The sequence below is a fragment of the Lycorma delicatula genome, chromosome 9 (assembly GCF_047948215.1).
Source record: "Lycorma delicatula isolate Av1 chromosome 9, ASM4794821v1, whole genome shotgun sequence".
NCBI lineage: Eukaryota > Metazoa > Arthropoda > Insecta > Hemiptera > Fulgoridae > Lycorma > Lycorma delicatula.
In genome coordinates this window covers 39,285,871-39,310,756 of record NC_134463.1, presented here as the reverse complement: position 1 = coordinate 39,310,756, position 24,886 = coordinate 39,285,871, and the positions used below count along the sequence as shown (strand labels likewise).

Below are 24,886 nucleotides of genomic sequence, written 5' to 3'. Positions count from 1 at the left end.
GCTAATGAAAACATGCTGCAGATGACACACAACTCCTTCATTGAATAAGGCTTCTTCCAACATTTCATATGTTTAGGAAGCTGATTTTATTAAACGTACACAAAACTAAATTGGATAATGGTGACAGATATTTTTCCTTGATAGGCAGTTACCCAACACGGTTTACACCAACATAATCACTGACACTTAATGACTACAAACTTCAACTTGAAATTGACATGGGAAGTCAACAGTAGGTCTTAGGTCTTTGGAAATAGGTCTTGACATAGGAAGTCAATAGAATGTCTTTTGTCATTTAATTTATTCTCTTACATACAGTTTTTCCTTGACTAATGAGGACAAATGTTTAACAAATGAAATGGTATTTAGTTTTAGATTTTAAGTGTTTGTAAAAGTTTTCTGAGTACAATTAGTTTTCCAGTTTATTAAGAAAACTTAGTGGCTATTATTTATTATCTTCGGCCTATATTTTAATTTATACAGTAATTTTTCTGTTAATATTTAAAATTAAAAATTATTCTTTAACAGCCTATATATTTTATTATCATTGGTAAAAATTATTGGGTTTATAAAGAAAATAGGCATTAACATCCATTTAAAAATGGTTAATTTATAAAAAAAAAAAAATTTCTTAACTTAAAAAAAAGGTATAGATAAAAAGGAGCTTCAATGTGACCATAAATAATGGTGCTTTTCTGTTCAGATGGGCTTCCATTATTGCTAGTCCACCTGAGCATTTTGGTCCACAACTGTATATGCATAGTAGTACACATTTATATGAAACATTTTCATTAAATTTTCTTACACAAAAAAAATCTGGATATTGCAAATTCAAATTTTTTTCAACATTCATCACATTTATAAAATCTGTCAGTGTTTTAAGAATGAGGGAAATAAAATGTGCTAAGTACACAGCAGTAAAACAATATGAAACTGATTGTATTAATTTTTTCCTAAATAATACCTGCATAACATCATCTTCCCATATGTATGAAAATTTCCCATCGTTACCATTTTTATCAAGTCCACCAAGAAAAACATATTCAGGTATATCTGATAACTTTATGAATGTACCCAAATTCTGAAACATAAATGTTAATATTACTTTTAACAATTCATTTCTAAAACAAATATGAATAACTTAAACGTTGCCTGTAATGAAAATAAAAGCATCAGCAATACATATTTTAATGTGGATTGTAGGGTTCAATTGTGAAATTGTTTTAATTTACATTACTCATCTTAATATCCTTAAACATGCTTGTTTTGCTTTGCTCAATGTTCTTTTATTATATTTAAATTATTCTAATTTCAATAGATACGTATCTATATTTAATATTTTCTATTGATACATCTTCAAGGAATGTTTTTATTTGAATGAGATATGTACCTTTATAAGGAAAACTTCTAATATAAAGTAAAATTATTTAAATAATTTACATTAAGTTCTGTCAACATTCAGAGATGGTTTACCTGGTGTTAAAAAAGGCCTTGCATACAGATGCTGTTATATTCCTGTTTGTAACATTGCTGCTATGACAAACTGCTTTTAGATGTTACAACTGATTATGATAAACACTTTTATGATTCTACAAATTGAAATAAAATTCTAATACGACTAGATTTTTTACAAAAAAAGATTTTTTTCATCATTATTTGATATAGATACCAACGTATCTAATTTCATCAGTGGGATCTGTATATAAAGATAAAGAAAAATGTGATTCAGATAAAGGAATGAGACAAGGCTGTAGAGTTTCATTTTTCAATTTGTATATACAGAAGAAGCAATTGAGTTGATGGAAACATTTGAGAAAGAACTATCCAAGCAGAGAAAATAACGATGTTAAGATTCACTGGTGTCACTGTCTTTTGGTAGAAATCACAATTAAGATAAAATAAGAAAATGACATGGATTTATTGCTAGAAGAGAAATCAAGTTTAAAAATGCAGGAAATTAAATGTTCCAGAAAGGAGAATAATGAAAAATTGCATAATCGTTAAAAAAATAAAAATGTAAATATATATTATTTTACTGAAATTAACCTTTTTAAAATTCATTACTCTGTATTGAGATTAAGATTATTCCTCTATATTGTTAAACTATATTTCTATTAACATAAACCACCTAGTACAGAATATTGAAATAAGACATATCTTACCTTAAAAGCAGTTTCATAGGATTCTGCATCCCCAATCATGATTGAAATATTTAATTAAAAAGTAAAAAAAAGTACTTTTATGGCAAAATTCTGTACTAGATGGAGTATATATATTTATATATACATATTTTTTTTTTAAAATCAATTCTTTTAAGAATCATACTCCCTTGTACTACATAAAAATATATTTATTTTATTAGATCAACCAAAGTACAGAATAAATAAAGTAGGATGACTTACCTTTATTCCACTATATATGCAGGAGCGCTTTTGCGATTTACTCGCATCATCAGCTGCATATATATTCATCTCGAATTACATTGCAAATTTTGTAAAATATAATAACATAGCATGCATTTATTTATTTTATTTAAAATTTAAAAACTTTTTTTTTTTTTTTTTTTTTATTTTAACTTTATTCAGTTAAATGAAGAATAATTTTAAATAAAATTAAAAAAAAATAGTTTTAAATAAAATAGATAAATGTATGATATGTTATTATATTTTACAAAGTTTTCAATGTAATTTGATATGAATATATAATGCAGCTGATGATGCAAGTAAATTGCCAAGGCGCTCTTGCATATATAGTGGAATAAGGTAAAGTCATCCTACTTTATTTATTGTATACTTTGGTTGATCTAATAAAATAAATAAATAAACAAATATATATACCATATATCGGAATTATGAAAAACAAATTATTAACTATTAACAAAATATATTCAATTAAACAAAAAAAATCTGAAACTGAAAAAGCACTAATTTACTTAATTTGACAAATTTTTGAGTTTTTTATTTAAATTATTTATAAATAACATAATCTCATGTGAGTTTTACATAAAGAAACCTGTCAACAATATTTTTTCATCAAATTATTTTTCAACAGAATAATGATACATACAAGAAAGATAGGTTAAACTGCAAAGGAGATTTATAACTGAAAAAAAAAAAAAAGATTGATCAGTCAGGAAATAGAGGCATCTTGTTTTAGTCACAAATAATCAGAGTTCAGGTGGTAGCACTACTGCATTTTTCTGATACTGGGAATCAAAGAAATTATTTCTTTTTTTATGATGCAAAATTATATAGCCATCAAAATATCCTGTGATAAAAGGATTAATTTAATTTATGTTTACCAGGAACTGGTTAAGTACACTGACTGTATATATTCTTGAGACTCACGATCAGCTTTAAACAATGCCATTTATAATGCAAATGCTTCCTAAGTCATAAATTTTTATTTATATTGTTTTGTGTTGATTCCATTATAATACATAGTAACAATACTTGCCTTTGATTAAATTATATCTCTTTCAGCTTAGGAATGCAAGAGTTAAAAATGCAAACAATAAGCAGGTAAAGTAACAATAAAAATTTTAGACATGAATTTTTAATCATAAACTGTTTACCTGAAGAAATGAAGAATATCTAACAGAACCATACTGATTTTTCAATATGTCACCTTCATTGTTTGCTTGGCCTGGGCCAACATAAATAACACCTATCTGAAAAAATAAAAATAGGAGTTAATTTTACTAACTTTAATGATGTTTGATGTTTTTAACAGAAATTCTAATTTTTTATTTTACAACTCTTTCAAAAATATATCAATAACATTCTGAAACAGCTTTATTGTCAGTTAAAATATAAAGTTTAATAAAAACAGCAATTTTAAACATTTTATAATCTTTTGATTAATGTTTAATATGATTATTAAAAATAATAAAAGAAAAATTGTTAATATACGATGCTCTGATTTTTAAATTTATTGCATGAGATAACATAATTGTTAATATTATTTTTTTATTAATATTTCTTAAATATTAACAGAGGAAGTTGAATAATCCATCTCTGCAAACTGGATTATTTCATTTATAGGTTTTATACGAATTATATTTGTTAGTATGAAGTATTTTTTCTAACTATAATTAGTACTTTTGTTGGTTTTTTGTGGGCAAAAAATGCTTTGGTGTTATCATTGCCCAGAATAAAATTTTATAGAAGAAAATAAATTTAAAAAAAAACTAGAACTAGCTTAAAAAAAAATTAAACATAATCTAATATAAAATTAAAAATAAGTGTAAAACAAAAAATGTAAAATTTAACTAAAATTAAAAAGAATTTAATAAAGTCCAAGAGGAGTGTAAAGGGAGTGTAAACTCAGATAACGGGAAGACTTACATAAAAAACTAAATCTACGTTAAAAACTAAAATACACTTACTACTAATAAACAAAGAAAATATCGCTAAAAAATGCATTTAAAAGGAAACAAAGTAAAAAAATATATAAAATTTAATAAACATCAATAAATTTAATGAAGTTCGAGAGGGGAGTAAAAGGCCTTTGTTGGTTAGTCTGTTGGGCTCATTCTTGTAAAATGTCCGTAAAAGGTTAGTCTTCATTCTCATATGTTGTCTGTGAATCTGTCTATTTTGAAGTAAATTTCATTGTTCTCCCATGTTTTTAAACTCTCATTTGCTTTCCTTTGTGTAAGTAGCTTTCTCAATATCCTTCTCTTGCAAATTTCTATTTTGTCTATTTCTTTCTGATTTGGTGTTATGCATTCTGCACCGTACAGAACTTCAGGTGGATTACTGTGTGTAATGCCTAATCTTACCCATCCTAGATATTCTTTTAGTTGCTGTCCAGCTATATAGGCTTTCTGAATTTTGTTAATTCTTATTTATATACTTTAATATTATCAAAGCGTTCTTAATTTCATTATCTAAACGACATTTTTAAATTAATTATTTTATTATTTAAATGTGTAGTCATGTTAGATTAATTTGGTTGATTACAATTTCTTAGCTTTGTAATGCTGTCAATACATTTTTATAGCAATATCTTTTTTATAGGAATTAAAATAAATGTCAAAAATCCTTAGAATTAAAAAAATATATGTTTATAACACAATTAATGTATTAAGAGAACACATATATAACAAATTGCAATAAAGGAATAGAAGATAAAATGGAATTTTATATTCACATAGGGTGATTTAAAATATATATTAAAACCAGTCAACATATATTTTCATAAAAAGATTTCCAGAAGTCTCTTCCTACAAAAATAGAGGAGAAAAGTTGTCAAAGGATAATACCCAATTATTATAACTATATGAATAATCCATATCAATATTTTTATAATGAATATCATTATGCTGTGAATTTCCTTCCATTAAATTCACTGCTTAATTCAATTTCAGTACAAAGATTATTAAAACCTTGGTTATGCTTCACTTAAGTCATTTTTAACATGACCTACTATCTTTTAATTATAATAATAATAAACTATAAATAATAAACTATATTTCCAGGTGCTATATATAATAATAATAAACTATATTTCCAGGTGCATTTTACGAAACAAAAGGAATAATACAAGTTAAAGCTGTTTGCTTTTAAGTAAAAAAAAAAAAATCAATGGATAAAGATAACATATGAAATGACTGTTTGAGAAAATTTATGAAGGGTGGATCCCCTTGTTTTGCATTTGAAATGCAGAACCCGAATCCACCCTTCATAAATTTTTTTTTGGAATTTACTATTTGAAAATTCATTTTAATTAAACACATCCATGGGTGAAAGTTAATGCAAATAGAATTTTAAACAGGATTTCTTCCACAACTCTGTAACAGACTTTTCTTTTTAATTGTGACTGAAGGCTCCTTTTCAGGTAAAATATAATATACCTCATACATTCAAAAATACTAGAGAATTCCAAAAATAATAGAGGATACTAGAGAATTTGTAACTATTCGTTAAATTTTAATTCACAATAAAAATAAGAAACTTTCTTTAGTAAAGCAGATTAAAGAATTACCTTATGAGTTTCGTATGGTTTAATCCAGTCAAGATTTTTTACAGCACGTTGTACAACTTGAGTGTTAGAAAGAAGCAGAGGCTTTTCTGATGGATTTCCAAAACAAGCATTATGGTAAAGCTGAAGAAAAACGAAGCTGAAATAAAAGTAATCATCGTTAGAAATGATGTTAAATTACTAAAACGTTAAATGATCATATTTAAGATCAACCATGTTTTTAGTTTACTAAAAAAAAAAAAGATAAAACTTAAAATTTGAAACATTGCAGTGAATAGTAAATTGTCTAAATCAGTTTTGCACTCTATTAAGAGCTTAGAACACTTCTGTACTGTTGACAAGTTAAACAAGGTACAAATACAAGATTAGTACATTAAAGACTTGCCACAAGATATAAAGATTCTAATTTAAATGTCATTAATGGATAAATCAAATGAAAAAAAAAATTCAGAGTCATACGATTCTATTTAGGTAAGTATTTTAAATTGAGTAAAGATCTAATTACAAGCAGAGCAGAGTTGTATGTGTGGACATAACTCTTACTGACAAGTTTTGTACAGTTTGCCTACACACTTTTAGTTATATTTTAATAAACAGTAACAGTCTATTTAAAATTAAATTAATGACTTAGGGCGAATTTGAATGAAAATGATTTATTGATATATATTACATTGATCAGAATGGCCATGTGTTTGTTTATATTAATGTTTATTTAAAACACAAGCCAATTTAAAGTTACAGAGTGGGACAGAGAAACCTGACGATTTTTAGAATATAACACAGTAATTACAAAGAACTTGTTTTTATCCATGTGCTAGACTTAAAGCCAAAAGTATTGTTGAAAAACTAATTTTTTTGTTTATACTAACATTAAGTGCATAAAATAATCAGAATCTTGCATATGTCGTCCGTTTTGGTTCACATGCTATTGCAGTTGGTTGCCAAAACTTCTCTTTACATTTTGTAGCATGCATCCTGGTATGGCAGCTACTTCATAATTAACTGATGCCTTTAGTTAAGATAGTCAACATGGTTTTCCGGCGACCACTTTGGATTTTTAATAACCCCATAGAAAAAAGTTCCATACCAAAAGATCAGAAAAATAGGATGGCCAGGTGTTGTCTCTTAAAGGGAAATTAAATGTTAGGAAAACATCTTCCTTAACACTTCTATCAAAACCCTAAGCCATGTGGGGGGAGAGCTGCCCCATCTGTTGGAACCACTGTTCAATTCAATAGCTGCCATGCACAAACAAACATGTATTTCGTCTTCTGTGAAGTTCTGCAGCATCAAAGTATATTATTTGACATCGACTGTGATTAAATGCCTTCTTGAAAGAAATACGGACCGATCATCTCAAACTTTGCCACTCCACATCACACTGTGACCTGAAGTTCTTTTATGAAAAGAACTTCATGCAGCTGTCTTGGATATGTGTCAGAGAAATACTGTCATTCATGAGGATTATTGTATTTTCTATCGTAATTTCCCATAAAATCTCTGTGAAAACTTGGCACAGTTTCCAATCATAACGGACTCAATTTTTGGACAACAATCACTTCAAAGGAATGAAAATTCAAGTTAATGCAGTATTTTCTGACAGTTCAATTGGAAATGTTCAGAGTGAAGGAATATCAATGCACCAAATGTTAAGGGTAGTTTACCTATTCCATGTTCTCCACGATTTGTAAGGATTTTGGCCTTCCTGATGGTTTTCATTTTGATGCTGATGCTGTCCTGTAATTCTCCTCCCACAACATGACTATGTTACAAGAAGGCACAGGACCATGGCAGTCAAGATTAAAATTTTGACAGAATCTTTTCTTGACACAACAGAATTGTTTTTGAAATAAACATTTCCACAGTGAAAGTTCAAAGCATAGCATTTCATGGCTCCATGGTGACAAAAATGAGAGCTAGTGAAACACAGTGTCTCCAACCTTACTCTCCCACAACCCCTACCATGCATGTACGCGTACCAATAAAAATATGTCAGGATTTTCTGTCTTACTGTTAGGCTTAATATTAGGTAAGCAATAACATCTAATTAAAAAATTAATAATACCATTTACCTATATAAAATTATGATAAGATGTTACTGAAATTTTGATCTATTTACTTCCTTGTACGAAGTAAAGGAAGTATTGTGATCGTGAAAAATGTTGGTTTCCAGATTTCAACGGAAATATCCACTTGACCATCCCTGAATCCATTTTGACCAGTTTCGGCATGACGTCTGTACGTACAAACGTAAGTGTCTTGCATAACTCAAAAACAATTAGCTGTAGGATATTGAAATTTTGGATTTAGGACTGCTGTAATCTAGTTGTGCATCTCCCCTTTTGACTGCAATTGACTGAGCCAAAAGTGTTCAAAAAAGCTCAAAATAAAAAAAAATAATGAATTTTTGGCTTTTTTTTAACTGCAGTAATAAGCCCTACTGAGAGCTTTTCAACAATATAAGTGGTACTTTTTCATTGGTTTCAGAGCTATAGCCAAATCAAATTTTAATTAATGAAATATTTGGATCTTACAAGGGTAAGGCACATTGGTTCGAATCAGACTTCATTACCTTTTTTTTTTTAATTTAAATAGATTGATTTATTAATAATTATTAACCTCTGAATGTAAAAAAATTTTACGATAAAAAAAAAAGAAGAAAAATATCAGAAGTTATTAATGAAATAAAATTTATGTACTTTCATTTTAAAATTGTGAATATGTAATTTAATAGTTGTACAAGGAAGTCATATGGAGTCCACATTAGATTTTTTTACTGATAATTTATATAATATTTTTTGTTTTCTACTTTAATATCATTTTAAAACTGGTTATTTAATTTTTTTAAATATTAACAGAGGTTTTAATTAATTAGTTGTAGGTATATAAATTTTGTTTAAATCTTTTAATGTAGTAAATATTTAACCTTTATATTACACCACTTGAATTATAATTAAGAACATATATATAAATATTTTTTCCTCTTAATTTTATTTATTTTTTTTCAATTAAACATGAATCAGCAGATGATACAGTAATTGATATGAAAACATGTATAAAAATTGAAAACTAATTAGATGAGTTGTTATTAAAACAATTAAGTAAAAGCCCACTATTTCAAATTGTGCCTATCATCTCGACTTACAGATGTCTTCTGTTAATATGGGATTATTCATAAACAACAAAACTAGTGGATTAAATTTTATCCAAATTGAAAGATTAGCAGATATCAAATATGAAATTTCAATATTGTTCAGTTTAAAGCACCACTAATTTCAATACTCATTATTAATAAAAAAATTCAGTTTAATTATAAAATGCTACAATAAAACATGTGAGATTTAAGTAAATTTTAAATATTGTGATAGCACAGTTGATGGATTAGGAATAGGGAAACTTATATTTACTGCATAATAAAAAAAACTGACAACACAGTTGTAGGATGTTCCCGTCATGCGGCTTTTTTCTGATGTACAGCTTACATACAAATACACGCACAACTTAATTAAAAATATGTATCATTTTACTTAAATACAATATCTTTTATTTATTTAATTCAATGAATCTAACTAAAGCGTTCACACATATCATATTTCATTCACACAGGTGTGGCAGTACTAATGGCCACTTTAAATATTTATTTATTTAATTCTACTGCTCACCTGTGATGTCACAACGTAGCAGACAACTACAACAGCTGTACATCAGTGATACACTAGCACTCCTTGTGGTGAGAGGGGATACTATTGAAATAGTATACCCACTTAGCTAATTTATTTTCAGCATTTTTTGGGATACGGATGTGATATTGCAAAAAAACTTTTTTGCAGATATATTTTTTAATTGTTAACAAATGTCCTAAGAAAAGTAAGACTTTAATTGGGCAAAATCTCAAGATGATGACCTTGAGGTACAGCCTCACCCCCCTTGACCTTTTAAGTTAAAAATTTAATGGCATCAATACATAGAAGTAATCTGACCAAGTTTGGTCAAAACTGATCTAGCATTTATGAAGTTATATGGAGTGCGACACCAAACACACAGATATACATATGAACATTGGGAAAGTTTCTATCTGGTTTTTTGGGTTCCTTAGGTGTCAAAATTTCAAGATCCGGTGAAAACCGCATATGCCCAAACTGGACAGATTACAATACTTTCCATTCTAAAGCTATAGTTCTGCTATAGCACTAAATGGGAAAGTAAAAGGTAGGTTCTGTATATTTTATAAATACAATTAAAGTTTTAATTAATATAATTAATTTTTTGTGATAAGTGATCCCTCTTAAAAGCAAAAGAAATTTTCTTAAATTGTCATACACATTATATATATTACACATACATATTTTATGTACACCAGGTGGCTGAAAAGTAAACTACACCCTGTAACTTTTTTTTATAATTGAGATTACTTGGTGAGATTTGTAGCATTTTTCCTTGTAAGAAGGGCTACTTCAATGAACATATATTTCATTCTTTTTAATTTTTGAGCAGTGGTGGGTGGGAGGCCAAAAATTTCAAATGAGACCAATGGTTATTTGAGATATCAATTTAAAGAGCTTGAAGAGACAAGAAAAATGATATAATTAAAACTACATTCTGATTGCCCAATCCAAAATTTCAGGTACTAGATCTAAGTTGTATGATCCCCTTTAATTTTTCTGTCGAGGTATCTTGATTCTCTCTTTAGAAATCTTCTCCAATAAGAGACGCTAACTGAGTAAGCCCAAATTTAGAGTATCTGGCTTTCACAAGGAGCAGGGTCGCTCAAAAATTTTAAATCGGACATAAGGTCATGTGATATCTTGTTTTAAAAGTCTGCGAGATAAGCTTAACTTATAAAAAAAAATAAATAAATTCTGACTATTTAAACCAAAATGGCAACCACAAATGTCATTATGTTAATTAAAAATTGAAAAAAATTATGACAATTTTTCAAATACTTCTTTTAATTAAATTTACAATCTTACACACATCCACAACAAAAAAGTAAAAGTGTATTTCCTTCATCTTCAATGCAAGTTTCCACTTCATAATATAGTTACTTCAATGTCTAGTTCATATTATCGAGGGATTATCTGTAGTGGGTTATGAAAATTGAACAATAACATTTTGAATTTTGTTTTATGATAAAACTGTGAAAATTAATAAAAACAAAAACTTACTAGAAGGTAAAACAAGTCTACTGAGAACACGCTCTTTCCAGGACACAAGTTTTCAGATAGCATAAGGCATTTTTAGTACTTGTAAGTTATAAAACAGTGAAAGACGAGTTCTATCCTGGAAGACCTTTCACACATAAAACAAATAAAATTAGGAAAAGTGGCAAATCTTATAATATCAGATTGATGACTGACAACAAGAATAATAAGCAGTGAACTGATATTTAAACTGTTTTACTGTTCATGAGATTTTAACCAATAAATCAGTACAGTGGAAAATGTGAGCGGAGTTGAGTTTAAAAAAATTTCACATTTAAGTGCAAGGAGGACTTGAAGGTAGTTGAAATATATGCATGTAGCTAAGCATTGAAGATAATTTGGTGTTAAAACCCACACTCCAATACAATGCTCCATACTATAACAGAATTTTGACTAGGAAGAGCAATGCATTAATTCTCTACCCAACTCCCCCAGACCAATTTCTTGTAACTCTCTTCTTTTCTGTAAACTAATAATCCATTTGAAAGATCCTTATTTTTAAACTACTGACAATATCAAAAAAATATATCAATTGAAAGCAATCTCTTCCCTTAAGGACTTCTAACACTGTTATGGAGATGGGAAGTAATATTTTTGGCAGTGTGTAGCTTCCCAAAGAAACTACTATGAAAGGAACAAGGTTGATTAATACATTACTTTTATAACAGATAAGCCAGTTCAAATAACAATAATTAAATACTTTCAGGTAAGAAATGTTTATACTGCGATAATTTTAGTAGAGTAGAGTAATTCAGAAAGAAGGAGAATATCCTGTTATTTAGTTCTATGTAATTACTTTACAAAAAAAAAAATTCTACAAGAAATATTATACTGATCCAGATATCAACAAAATTGGTAACTAAGTTGGATAAAGATTTTAATCAGCAAATACAGAAAAATTATAAATTATTAGGTAAAGGTGAGTTGTAAATCAAACACTTGAATGACTCGCATAGTAGCATAATTAATCAAATCTACAATAACATCGTTAGATGAATGTTAACTGAAAACCAGTACTGTAAATTCGTCCAATTATATTATCAGATAAAGATTTATATTGTAGAATAATAAACAATAGTAAAATAAACATACCTAGTAATGAAAAAAACCTGAACTTGAGGATTAACATATAATTTATCAATAATTTAACATAATAATATATACCTTGGGTTTACTCCAGACCGTGGAGGCTCCTTAGCACGTGGACTGCGTGATTTATTAACAGATGATTCCCATTCATTACGAGGTTTTCTCATTACAGGACTCATGACTGAGATAGTATAAACACGATCACGTCTGAAAGATAATGGAGGCAATGATGTTGGATCAGGACGACTAGGATCTTGATCCTGCAAATAAGTACAAGAGAACAAAATATTTTATAAAACTGTATAACACTATAATTGCAGATGTCATGTGTAATCTTACTCAATATAAGACACAAGTCACATAAAAATTTATTGCCATAAAGGTTAATATAAAAAAAGAACCGTATAAAAGTCTACCACAGATTAACTACAACTACGGTTATCATATCATTATAAACTCCAACAAATAAAAAGATGATATATTATATTCTCTATAAGTAACAATTTTAATTTGCCTACCACAAAGACTGGCAGCATGGTGAACATCAGACATAATAACCTAGACACATGACTGCTTCTGAACCTCAAATACTTATATATTGTCATAGCCTAGTGAGTGATTAAGAGGAGTTATGTTTTCAAAATTTCATGGAATAAAACAATAATAGTCACTTTCCTACAACAGGTCCAGAAATTTTTAAGCTATACATTGTTTTTGTATAATTACAATGTTCTGCACTCGAAGTTTTAAAAATAAAGTGAATATGCACTATGACACTGATTAAACTGTGCTTTAAGCTTGCATTGTAGTACTTAAATACTAGGTAATTTAAGTTTACCTAGTATTCAGGTATCAGCAGTTACCTGATATCAATTTTTAAATGCTTTGATTCATATTCTCATTTTCAATTAGTTAAATTGAAAATTTACTCAAATTATTTTATTAAAATAATTTTTGATAAGGAGAAACAAGTAGCCTTATTAGTAAAGTATTATAAATGTCAGCACATACTAAGGTCAATGATTTTCTTTGTAACAAAAGACTGGTGGAAGTTTTGACGATGCCTTGCAAAATTGTATTGATGATTATTTTCAAGATGTGCATATTGCATCACAAATTTTATTTATAATGCAAGTATCAGCACTATCCAGTTCCCCATCAATGATAAGCTGAATTACAGCAAAATTTGTTTGAAGTGGGTTCCAAGATAGGTCACTCAAAATCACAATAACACAGGAATGCACATTTGTAAGGAACTTACAGAATGGATTGTAATGCTTTTTATTACACCACATAAACAAGTTGTAGTGGAACTTGGATTCATTGTCCAAAAGACAGGGTGTGGAATGGAAATATACTAATTTGCCCTGAAAAAAAAAACTCAAAACCTATAATGTCAGCCGGTAAAGTGATGCTAATGGTGTTTTGGGACTATAAAACTCAATTTATTGCAATTATTTGGTAGAAAAACAAACAATCAACAGTGAATACTATTATGACATTCTGGCTAATGAAATGACATTTCACAATAAGTAGGAAACATCCTGATTCTCTCCCAAAAAGCATTATTTGATTGTATGAAAATGCCTTTCTCCACACTGCTGAATAAACACAGGAAGTTATTCTAAAGTTGAGTAGGGAGATATTTCCACGTCAACCTTAAAGTCCTGATCTCGCAGCATTAATTTTTTCCTTGTTTGGTCCTCCTGAAGAGTTTTTACGTGGCACAATGTCTGGAAACAACAAGCAGGTTAAGAATGTGGTACATGAAATGGTTCAGACATCATGAACAATTTTTTACATATGGAATAAGAAAGCTCATAGAAAGATGGAACAAGTGGCTAAATGCAGCCAGGGATTATGTTGAAAAAGAGGGTTATAGTTTTATTGTCATTCAATAAGTAATAATTTTTCTATGGTCATTTTTTTGTTTAATTGTTATCGAATGGTCCTTGTAATTTGAATGATATTTTTAATGTGATTTTGTATGATTAATAAATAATCCATTGTATAAATTAAGTTAAAATTACAGCAATAATTATTCTTAAATATATGGTCTGCTTATTTCAGAGATGAGGAAGCAACAGCAATCTTGATTACAATTATTAACACACATACTGAACATCTCTAAGGGTGCAGTCATTTTTAGTTAGCACTTATTTCTTAAACTGATATAATTAAATTTTATTTGTAATTTAAACAATATATTTTGTGTGTGCTATTTTTAACAGTTGTGAATGTTGTGTTTAATAAGAAATTTGTAAACAAGACTTCAATACAACTAGATATATAGACTAAGGACATTATTTTTAAAAAAAAATTCCCGATTCTAAATCTATTATGCAATCAAGCCAAGCATGTTGACCTGGGTTAGGGAATATATAGCCAAATGGGTACATATATCCAACAAGAAATTTTATTGTGGATACTTTGGTAAACAAATTTTGAGGCTGCTATTATATGAGGCTACATCAATTACTACACATTTAAGTATATGCAGTATTGAGGCACTATAAAAACTGTATTCTTCCTGAAGTGCCAAATACAACTAACTTGATCACCTGCATTATGATATTTTTCTCTGTACATTGAAAATCTGCAAGAAAATTTAACAGTGAAAAAACTTAGAATAAACAATAATGAAAAGGTTATTTTTTGGTTGTAAACAATAACACAAATAAACAATTAAATGAATATATATTACCAAATTATTTTTCATTTCTGTTTTATTTTTAGTAAAATACTATAATACAGTGCGTTCAGAATGTTGCTTACACTGGGATTATGGAAGCATAATTATAAAACTTTCCTAATTATTACTTTGTATTTTTATTTCATTATTTTACGGAAACTGATATACAATAATTGGAATAATTTATAAAAAGTAATGAAAATGACCTCCACCAACATCAATACAACACTGCACACGTTTCAATTTGTTTTCAAATACTTTAACCAGCTAATGTACTGGAATGTCTTGTACATATGCCATTATTGTGATTTCTTAGTTTGTCGACAGTGCATGGTCTGTTGAGATATACTGCTTGTTTCGCTGCCCCCTCCCATAGAAAGTAATTTAGGGTAGTCAGATCGGGTGATTGTTGTAGACCATGAACCCCTCGAAATGATTTATTCATATTTTTTACAATTGGTAAAAAGTCATTGACCTGTTATCTGTGAGCGCTGTGGTGTCATCTTGTTGGAACCAACCACGACTGATTTTTCCAGTTCTGTTAAGTAACAAATAAAGTTTGTTAAAACAGCACAATAATGATCACTATTAACTGCATTTTTGAAGATTGGACCCAGAATGCGCGTTCTACTCATACCAATTCAGACTCCAATTTTCACTTATGTAAAGATTGTTTGTGTAATTCATGGGATTACTTGTCAACCAGTAACGTATTTTGTGAATTAACATACCCTACTGAATGAAATCATGCTTCATCTGTAAAAAAACGTAATGTCGAGGATACCTATTTTGGTCAATAAAATGTTTAAACCCTTGACAATAATTTAGTCTTTTGGCATGATCTGCAGGTTTCAGTTCTTTAATACATATTACATTATAGGGGAAAAGTTCCAGTTCTTTTCTTACAGCTTTATTTGCAGTAGCAAGTCCAATATCTTGCTGTTGTGCTAATTTACATATTGACTGACGGACTTTTGGCCACAGCATCTGAAAAATCAATCAGCTTCTGTTCATTTAGTTTAGGTGGTCTTCCACTTCCATCAGTGTCTTCAACATCTCAAAACATCATGTTTTGGGCAACATCTCAGTATCTTCGATCAGTTGCCCAACGTTTTTTCGATAAGAGTTCTAACTGCAATGTATTGAGGAATAGGAGTATTTGGAAACTTTCCAGAAAATTTGTGCTTCGCTAAATCAGTATACTTGTCACCTTCATGAAAGATGTGTTCCTCTACCAATAGAACCATTATGTTTCTTGCACTACTGATGCAATAAACAATATAAAATGAAGTTGTTGGTTACAACAATACAACTGACATTATGGCTTATTACTGAGCATCAGCCAATGAACCCACAAGTCAACTAACCTATGCCAAAAGACCAGACTGCACCATATAATAATAAAGTATTTTTCTCACCGACTTTCCAAACGCACTGTACTATAACATGATAGTGCAACTTACTTTTTTTTTTTCAATCTAGCATTATAAAATTTGTTACTTGATACATCTAATAACAGGGGTTTACAAATCCTATTGTACTTGAAATAAAACATAAAATCTAATTTAAATTATTCTTTGCTTCATCAATATCAGTTTTAGTATTTTGAAAAATTGTTCTAATTTTTTGAAGTAGACCTAAAATTTAATATTACATTTTTTTAAGAGAATATATTTAATAATGATAACAACTGAGTGACCAAGACACTTCAAAACAAAGTAAAATTGTTTGATTTTGTTGCAAATATCAATTTAACATCCATGAAAAATTTATGATTTAAAAAGACACCCAACAATTTTATAATATGGGCCATATTATATGGCCCATATCAATAGGTGTAATGCAAAGGGAATCTTTGCATTGTGTGTGTGTGTGTGTGTGTGTGTGTGTGTGTGTATATGTGTATGTGTGCATGTGTATGTATGTGTATGTGTATGTGTACATGTGTATGTGTGCATGTGTATGTGTATGTGTATGTGTATGTGTATGTGTATGTGTATGTGTATGTGTATGTGTATGTGTGCATGTGTATGTGTGCATGTGTATGTGTATGTGTATGTGTATGTGTACATGTGTATGTGTGCATGTGTATGTGTATGTGTATGTGTATGTGTATGTGTATGTGTATGTGTATGTGTGCATGTGTATGTGTATGTGTATGTGTATGTGTGCATGTGTATGTGTGCATGTGTATGTGTATGTGTGCATGTGTATGTGTATGTGTGCATGTGTATGTGTATGTGTGCATGTGTATGTGTATGTGTATGTGTGCGTGTGCGTGTGTGTGTGCGTATGTGTATGTGTATGTGTATGTGTATATATGTGTGTGTGTGTGTGTGTGTGTGTGTGTGTGTGTGTGTGTGTGGGCGCGCGCGCGTATGTAATGAGAAATGTGATCTGATTTCTTAATGCAAGAAATATCCAACAGAAACATTCACAGTCAAGTCAAGGGAGTTAATGGAAATATGATGGATTAGTCATTATCAGTGCAGTGAGTATTAAAATTTTATGGAGAAGAGAGAATATATTTTACGATGAATGAACTGATTGCCTGTATGTCATTACAGATGATTTGCTGAGTTATGTAGACAAATTTATCAAACAGGTGCAACACGTTGCACACTGATGAAATTAGTCAACGTTTTTCATCTGTTTCTTTCACCAATATCAAAGAAACTGAAACTATTCATCTCAAGAACATTAAAATTTGTAAGAGGTGGGTTCCTTGCAGGCTATGAATGATGAAAAAAATCACATGGGAGCTGAATTGTCGTTTTTGAATCACTGTGAAAAGGGCAGGGATTTGTTTATTCCTAACACATATTATGACAGGGGACAAAACCTTTCTTTTTCCTGTTTAGCCTTCAGGAATTACTGTTCAGATATTACTTCAGAGGATGAATGAGGCTGTTATGTATGATGTTATGAATGACAATGTTGTAAATGAAAACTAGTCTCAGTTCGACCATTACTGAGATGTGTGGTTAATTGAAATCCAACCACCAAAGAATACTAGTATCCACGATCTAGTATTCAAATCCGTATAAAAGCCTTTTACTAGGAATGGGACAAAACTTGGATTTCTTATACTAAACCGGAGAATAAATGTCAGTCTATGTACTGATATATCACCTAGTTCACCATCCAAACCAAAAAAAAAGCATAAGTGGGGAACCTACTCGAAAGCTACTGTCTTCTGGGACCAAAAAGACCTACTCCTTGTTGACTTTATGCCCTGTAGAGCCATAGAAAATGGAGATATAAATTGTAAAAAATAAGCAAACAGTGGTGGGCCATTCAAAATTACAGGAGGTTGTCTAGCAGTGGTTTGCTTCTTTTTAACACTGAATCATCTCATATCATTGGAAAACAAAACATTTGCTTATAATGTTTTAAGTGGAACATTTTTTATCAATTAGCCTACACTCATGACTGGCCCCTACTGACTAGAATCTGTTTATCAAACAGAAATACTTCTTGGTAGGAAAAAATCTGGAAACTGATGAAAACTAATTATATCAATGAACTGATGGAAGAATGGTGGTGAGGGTACACAAAAACTAACAGATGGTGTTACGTGCTTTAAATGTGTATTATAGCTACGTAGAAAAATAGTTTGTCAAACAAAATGCTTTTATAAAAAATCTTTCTCTTTTTGCCAAAATATGGAAGTACTCTCCAGATAACCTTCATAGTTCCTATTAATCATTCTGAAATGAATAATTTAAATTACAAAAAGTTAAATGAACATCTCATAAAAATTAAGGTAAATATATTCAATATTTATTTGATATATTAAAAATCATTTACTAATTGCATTTATAAGATATAAATCCTAAATTTCATTACAAAATTACCATTTTCAAGTTTAGTTTATTATTATTAAGTGTTTAGTATAGACTTACCTTCATTGTTTTAGGTTGTAATCTCGGTGAATGTTGGCTAGGTGGAGGTGAAAGAGGTGGTTTTGAAATTAAATGAGATGGAGTTGGATTAAGTGGAGTGAATCCAGATTTTTGATTTGTCAAATCTATATTGCTAATGCTACTTGAAAATCCACTTTCATTAACACCAGCACTTTTCCCGCTCGACAAAGGATTAGATTTGTCTTGAATGCCTTTACCAACTGCTGGACTACTTACACTTTGTGTTAGTTCATATGCTTTTTTAACTGACATTTCAGGTTGTGTCTTAGTGTCAGCTGTAATTGGTTTTACATCTGTATGCGAAACCTGTAAATTAATATAAAAAGTCTATCAATTTTATTACACAAGATTAACAGAAGAAATGCTTTGAACTCCAAGACATTTTTTGTTTTAATAAAAGTTTTGTGATATTTTTTACCTTATTAAAATTTACTAATTTTAAATATTTTAATTTTTGACAATATTAAAACTAAATTCATATATTCACTATAATTTTTTGATTTTTTTATAGCTAAAAAACATTTATTTTGGTTATAAAAAGTATCTGAATATTTAATATAGTAATCAAACTATTATTCAAATTATACTGGATTAATCTACACAATAGTTTTACAATTACATAATGAATGAAATTAAAAAAAAGAAAGATTAATATACTCTGATGCTTATGTCATAATTTAGTTAAGTGTCAAAAAAAATGTCTTAGAGAAGAGGAATGCAAATGTATATATTTATATAATACATTATATAAATGATATATCATTAGGAAGGGCAGATAGTAAATCCTGTGTCCATGTAAGAGATATGTCAACAAGTTTGAAAACTGTTTTATTATTGTGAAATATATCAATCTAAAACTTTACTTTGATTTTTTGTCTAATTTTTTATTTGTCCTTTGTTTAATCTTTTGTTTATATTGTATCCATAAAGTAATTATGAATTTTTCAATTACTATAACTTTAAAAGAAAAAAAAAATCAGGCATGAAACAAGTGAGCTATTAAATAATTTTTTACCTCCTTGTACGAAGTAAAGGAAGTACAGTAATTGCAAAAAATGTTGGGTTCAGATTTCAACAGAAATATTCATTTTGACCATCACTGAATCCATTTTGACTAATTTTGGCATGATGTCTGTATGTATGTATCTCACCTAACTGGAAAACAATTAGCTGTAGAATGTTGAAATTTTGGATTTAGGACTGTTGTAACATCTAGTTGTGCACCTCCCTTTTTGGTTGCAATCAACTTTACCAAAAATGTCCAAGCCCAAAATAAAAAAAATTAGATTTTGGATTTTTTCTTAATTGCAGTAATAAGCCCTCATTGAGTGTGGTACTTATTTTCATTGGTTCCAGAGTTACAGCCAAATGAAATTTTAATTAATGAAATATCTGGATCTTATCAGGGGAAGGCACATCGGTTTGAATCAGACTTCATTTCCTTTCTTTTTCTTACTTTAAATGTATTGATTTATTAATAATTATTAAATCTCTGATTTAATGTGTATGCAATTTAATAAGCATACAAGGAAGTTATGTGGTGTCCACGTCTCATTTTTTTTAATTAGGCAATGAAGTTTAATGAGATTTGTGCAAGTTGCTATATATGAATCAATGGGATAATCAGATTCCTGCCATATTCTGCCACGAAAATCAAGAATAATAATTATAATTACCTCCATAATTAACTGTTTCAAGTAAGGGAACTCACTGATAGGTTTGGTATGGAGAATTTGTTTTATAAATTCCAGAAGTAAAAATCTATAGCAAAATCCAGGGGACTGAAAAGGCCACTGCTTCCATTTACCTCTTCCAATTCATGATTGGGAAAATATCTCACTGAAGAAATCAAAAAATTGGTGAAGTGTAAAGGAGTATTATTACTCTGTTGAAAGATGACATTATCAAGCATATCCAATAAGGTGGATATCTGTAAGGTGTTGCAATTTGTTACAAAATAAAGACCTAGTTGCACAGCCTGACCCCCAAGATGATACCAAATGTTTACTTTTGGGGAATTGCATTCACATTCAGAGGATTTATGTAAATTTTTTGTGGCTCAGATCCTGTTATTTTGTATATGTACTCAGAAACATGAAACTAAGTGGTTTTGTCTCTGAAAATTACTGTTCAAAACAATTTTGTGAGTAATCTCATTGAATATATTGATAGTAAAATTTATACCGGTTTAGCTTATTTCTTTGGATATAACTTTACAAAAACTGTACTTTATACCCCATGAAATGAAAGAAAATTTTTAATATTTTCTGAAAAGATGTCTTTTATCGGTCTAAATTCAATAGCACATCCAATCACAGATTTTCTGGGCTGAGAGATAGTCTATCTAAACATTTCTTAATAAGCAGAGCAGAGTTTCTTTTTTTTATCTGCTTGTTCCAATAACTAATGTTCTCTCAATCTGGAAGGCTCTCATTAAAAATGTGATACTCTGTATGCGCCAGAGTAATGGGTATACAGTAAACAATGCAATCTTCCTCTTTAGTTACCACCTCAACTGCTAGGAGTGGCATTGGCCATGGTTTGTGCAGGTCTTCCCGGTTCAAGTGTGTGTCATACCAAACAATTCAGACACTAAGAATTCTAAAATGTTTTACTTTAATTTGGTGTCTGCTTCATGTTTCCATCAGTTTTTCATTCTGAATTAATAATTTAAAACTACTCCATGATCTTATAGATACAACTAATCATATACATGTTATCATTATTTATTCATCACTACCACAGAATAAACAGATTACTGTGATGGACATCACTCTGAAGTGATTATATTACAATATTGTCTGACAACAGCTAATAGCCCAGTTACAGTTTTTCATGATTTTATAACTCTGTTCGCACTTATCAAGATAATGTGATTAATTTAAGCCAGCTGAGACAATAAATATACAAGGGAACCCAAAAATAATAGCAACTGTATTGTGGTGGGAGGGATTAGGTCGTAGTTCACGATTTTGCTGCAGGAAGAATCTAGGCAGAACCCTTCCATGTCAGTACGTGAGGGAACACATTTTGTTGAAAGGTATTAGGGAAACAAAGTTAATTTCTAATGCAGAGTTATTTTCCAGTTTTGGTGAAAATGTGGTGGCTGAAAATCATTTAAAGCAAACATTTTGTTTCCTCATCATCATTTCCTCTCTGGTTTAGGTCACATGTCTGTTCTATCCCTCCAGTGTTTCCTTGGAAGTCCTATTGGTTTTCTTCCAACTTGCCCATAGTTTAAGGCTTGTTTGGATATTTTATCAACCTGAATTTTTAATTTTTTCAAACATCTTCATTTCTATTCAAATGAGACACACCCTTGACAATTTAAAAAAAAAAATTATTATTTTTGGGTAGCCCCCTTATGTTGGTAATATGAGTACTGACCTGGGTTTTGTGTGTGTTAAGCATCTTAAAATACATTAAGTATAAAATCAATACCTTAAATGCAAATACCACAAATGTAATATCTTTTTAAATTTCTTTAACTGATTTCTTGATTTTTCCGATTATATATAAATCAAAATGTCTGTATATTTGTAGTGACCATGTTTGCTTAACATTCAGGAAATGTTACACTGAAATAAGTGCTTGTGTAATGTAGTCATTCATTTTATTTTAACCCAGCAATAGTACTAATAAATCACAAGATTAAGAATAAATTTAGAAGAAAATATATGTCTTTATTCCATAAAATTGATTTTATTTATTTAGCTCTAATTTTGTTTATAGTTAATTATAATATTTATTTACTTATTACTCCATACATTTACTTACTTCTGCTGATTATCATGTTTCATTATAAATTTATTAACATATAATCATATTAGTCTAATTCAATATACTTGATGAAGGTCCATTTGCACAGTACCAATCATTTATCTGTAAATTCAAGACTGAATCTGTCTCTCTGTCCACTTGTGTCTTCTGTTTTACATCACACATCTAAGCTCTCTTCAGCTTTAACCCTAACTGATCGAAATTATCTATTTCATACTTTCTAGATTATCTACACAATTTGCAAAACTCTTATTCTTAGTATTCCAAACTATTAATATTTTTATCTGGTTATGTCACAATGGTTGGTTGTATTCACATCCCTCATGATTTGCATTATATCTGATTTAGACAAAATTTTCTGACAAATGAGGTTATAATCTGAATTGCAGTTTTAACTTTGGCTAAGTTTCATAAAAAGGCGTGTAAGAAAATTCCCTCGTTTAGAAGAAAAGGTGTGAACTATAGATATGGATAATTATGAGATAAATATTTTATAACAATACATTAATAGATTACTTAGTATGAATCTGTTAATGAAATATTAATTAACTATAATGATTTATTTTTTTTTAGCAACTTTTTTTTTGTTAAAAAAAAAGAAAACCTTTTTTCTTGCTACTTCATTATCATTTGATGGCCTGCCCTGAGGCAAGGTCTTGAACCATGTCTACCTCTATTTATTTCTATTTCTAGTTAAATTTTTTAGTTTTTGTTAACTTCCATTTCCTTTTAAATAATTAAAATTTTTCATCTTTTCACCTTCAACTAATCCTTACAGCACTGGTTTAAACAGTTCTTCAGCTACCAGTTAATTAGATTTATGTTTATGATATTTCTATTCTCTCTTCATCAGATTTTTATTTTTCACTCCAACTCTACACTTAATCTTAACCACCTTCCTTCTGCCAATGTTTCAAATGCCTCTAACTTTTCTTTTAGTTTCCACTTTTCACATCCTTACTATAATATCTTTACACATAATGTTTCAAATGACAATCCAGAAGCCTAACTTCATTTACTACCAAATGACTATTTCTTTCTATTAAACACTTTGTTAGCCATTACTAATTTTTATTTCATTTTCACTTTTCTATTATATTTTGTATATACTTTTAACATTTTACTTGTTTACTGGCTTAATGTCTACTTTCATTAATTTTGTTTTTACTTACTACTTAATAAAGAATATTAATTGTTCAGCCTTTATTAATTATTATCTTTTATGGCAGAATAGAATTACTTTAGTCAAGCCATTATCCAAGTCTCTTTGATGGGACTGTTTGGGCCTTGCGGTTCCCTTTTAGTGTTGAAAATGTTTGTGTTGTGAGTTTTTTCTTGTGAGTGTGAAGCAAGTGTTTTTGTTTGTTTCTTGATTCTCTTGTTTAATTTTATCTTATCTGTGGTGTTTTTTGGTTGTAAGGCCAATTTCCTTCAGATCTTCTTTTATTTCACTGATCCATCTGCATCCTGTCTTTATGTTTTTCGAGTCGAGATTGTACTGTACTAACTGTTTCAGAAGTATTGAATCTTTCATCCTCATGATATGTCCAAAGAATCCTAGTTTCCTGTTACAAATGTATCAGTGAGGGGTTCTAACTCTGTGTACCCGATTCTGTAGGGCACAATCCACACTGCTAGTCTTTCTGGTACTTTTTATTGATGCAGGTTCTTCCAATTCTTATTTCAATTTTCTGGAGTCTGTCTGTCTTTGTTTGTTCAGGTGGAAGAGTGACTTCAGATTTTATAACTGTGATGTAGTGTCTTATTTTTGCGTTTATTGATAGGCATTTTTTTTAATGTAAGTGTACCAGGTTAATTTTTGAGCTTTAGTAAGTTTGTTTCTTCTTAATTGGATTGAGGTTTTTTCGTTTAGGTTGTTTTGTTATTATTTCTCTGGTTAAATTGGGTTACTATTTTGATTTTATTATTGTTTATGTCTACTTCTTTTAATTGTGTTGGTTTTTGGAGCAAAATTTCTGTTTTTTCAAATGATATTTTGAGGCCAATTTTATTTGCAATGCTTTGAAGTTCTAATATCTGTGATTTAGCTTCATCGATGTTGTTTGCTAGTAGTGCCAAGTTGTCAGTGAAACAAAGACATATTTTTACTTTTAGGGGCATTTTTGAGCCATTCCCTCATTACCATTTCTACAGTGCAGTTGAATAATAGTGAGAGCCCATTGCCTTGGCGCAGTCCTGTTTTGATCTCAAAT

The 24,886-nt window shown here is 29.4% G+C and overlaps 1 protein-coding gene across 2 annotated transcripts in view; it reads right to left on the bottom strand.

Moving 5' to 3' along the window:
* gig (TSC complex subunit tuberin) overlaps nucleotides 1-24,886 on the bottom strand; it is a 242,397-nt gene that overhangs the window by 5,888 nt on the left and 211,623 nt on the right. For both annotated transcript variants that reach the window (XM_075374599.1, XM_075374600.1), the window contains 5 exons: nucleotides 18,873-19,199; nucleotides 12,351-12,535; nucleotides 5,989-6,124; nucleotides 3,575-3,670; nucleotides 965-1,081 (listed from right to left, as the gene is read on the bottom strand). In XM_075374599.1, the coding sequence (XP_075230714.1) occupies nucleotides 965-1,081; nucleotides 3,575-3,670; nucleotides 5,989-6,124; nucleotides 12,351-12,535; nucleotides 18,873-19,199 (861 nt within the window). The remainder of the gene's footprint in view (nucleotides 1-964; nucleotides 1,082-3,574; nucleotides 3,671-5,988; nucleotides 6,125-12,350; nucleotides 12,536-18,872; nucleotides 19,200-24,886) is intronic.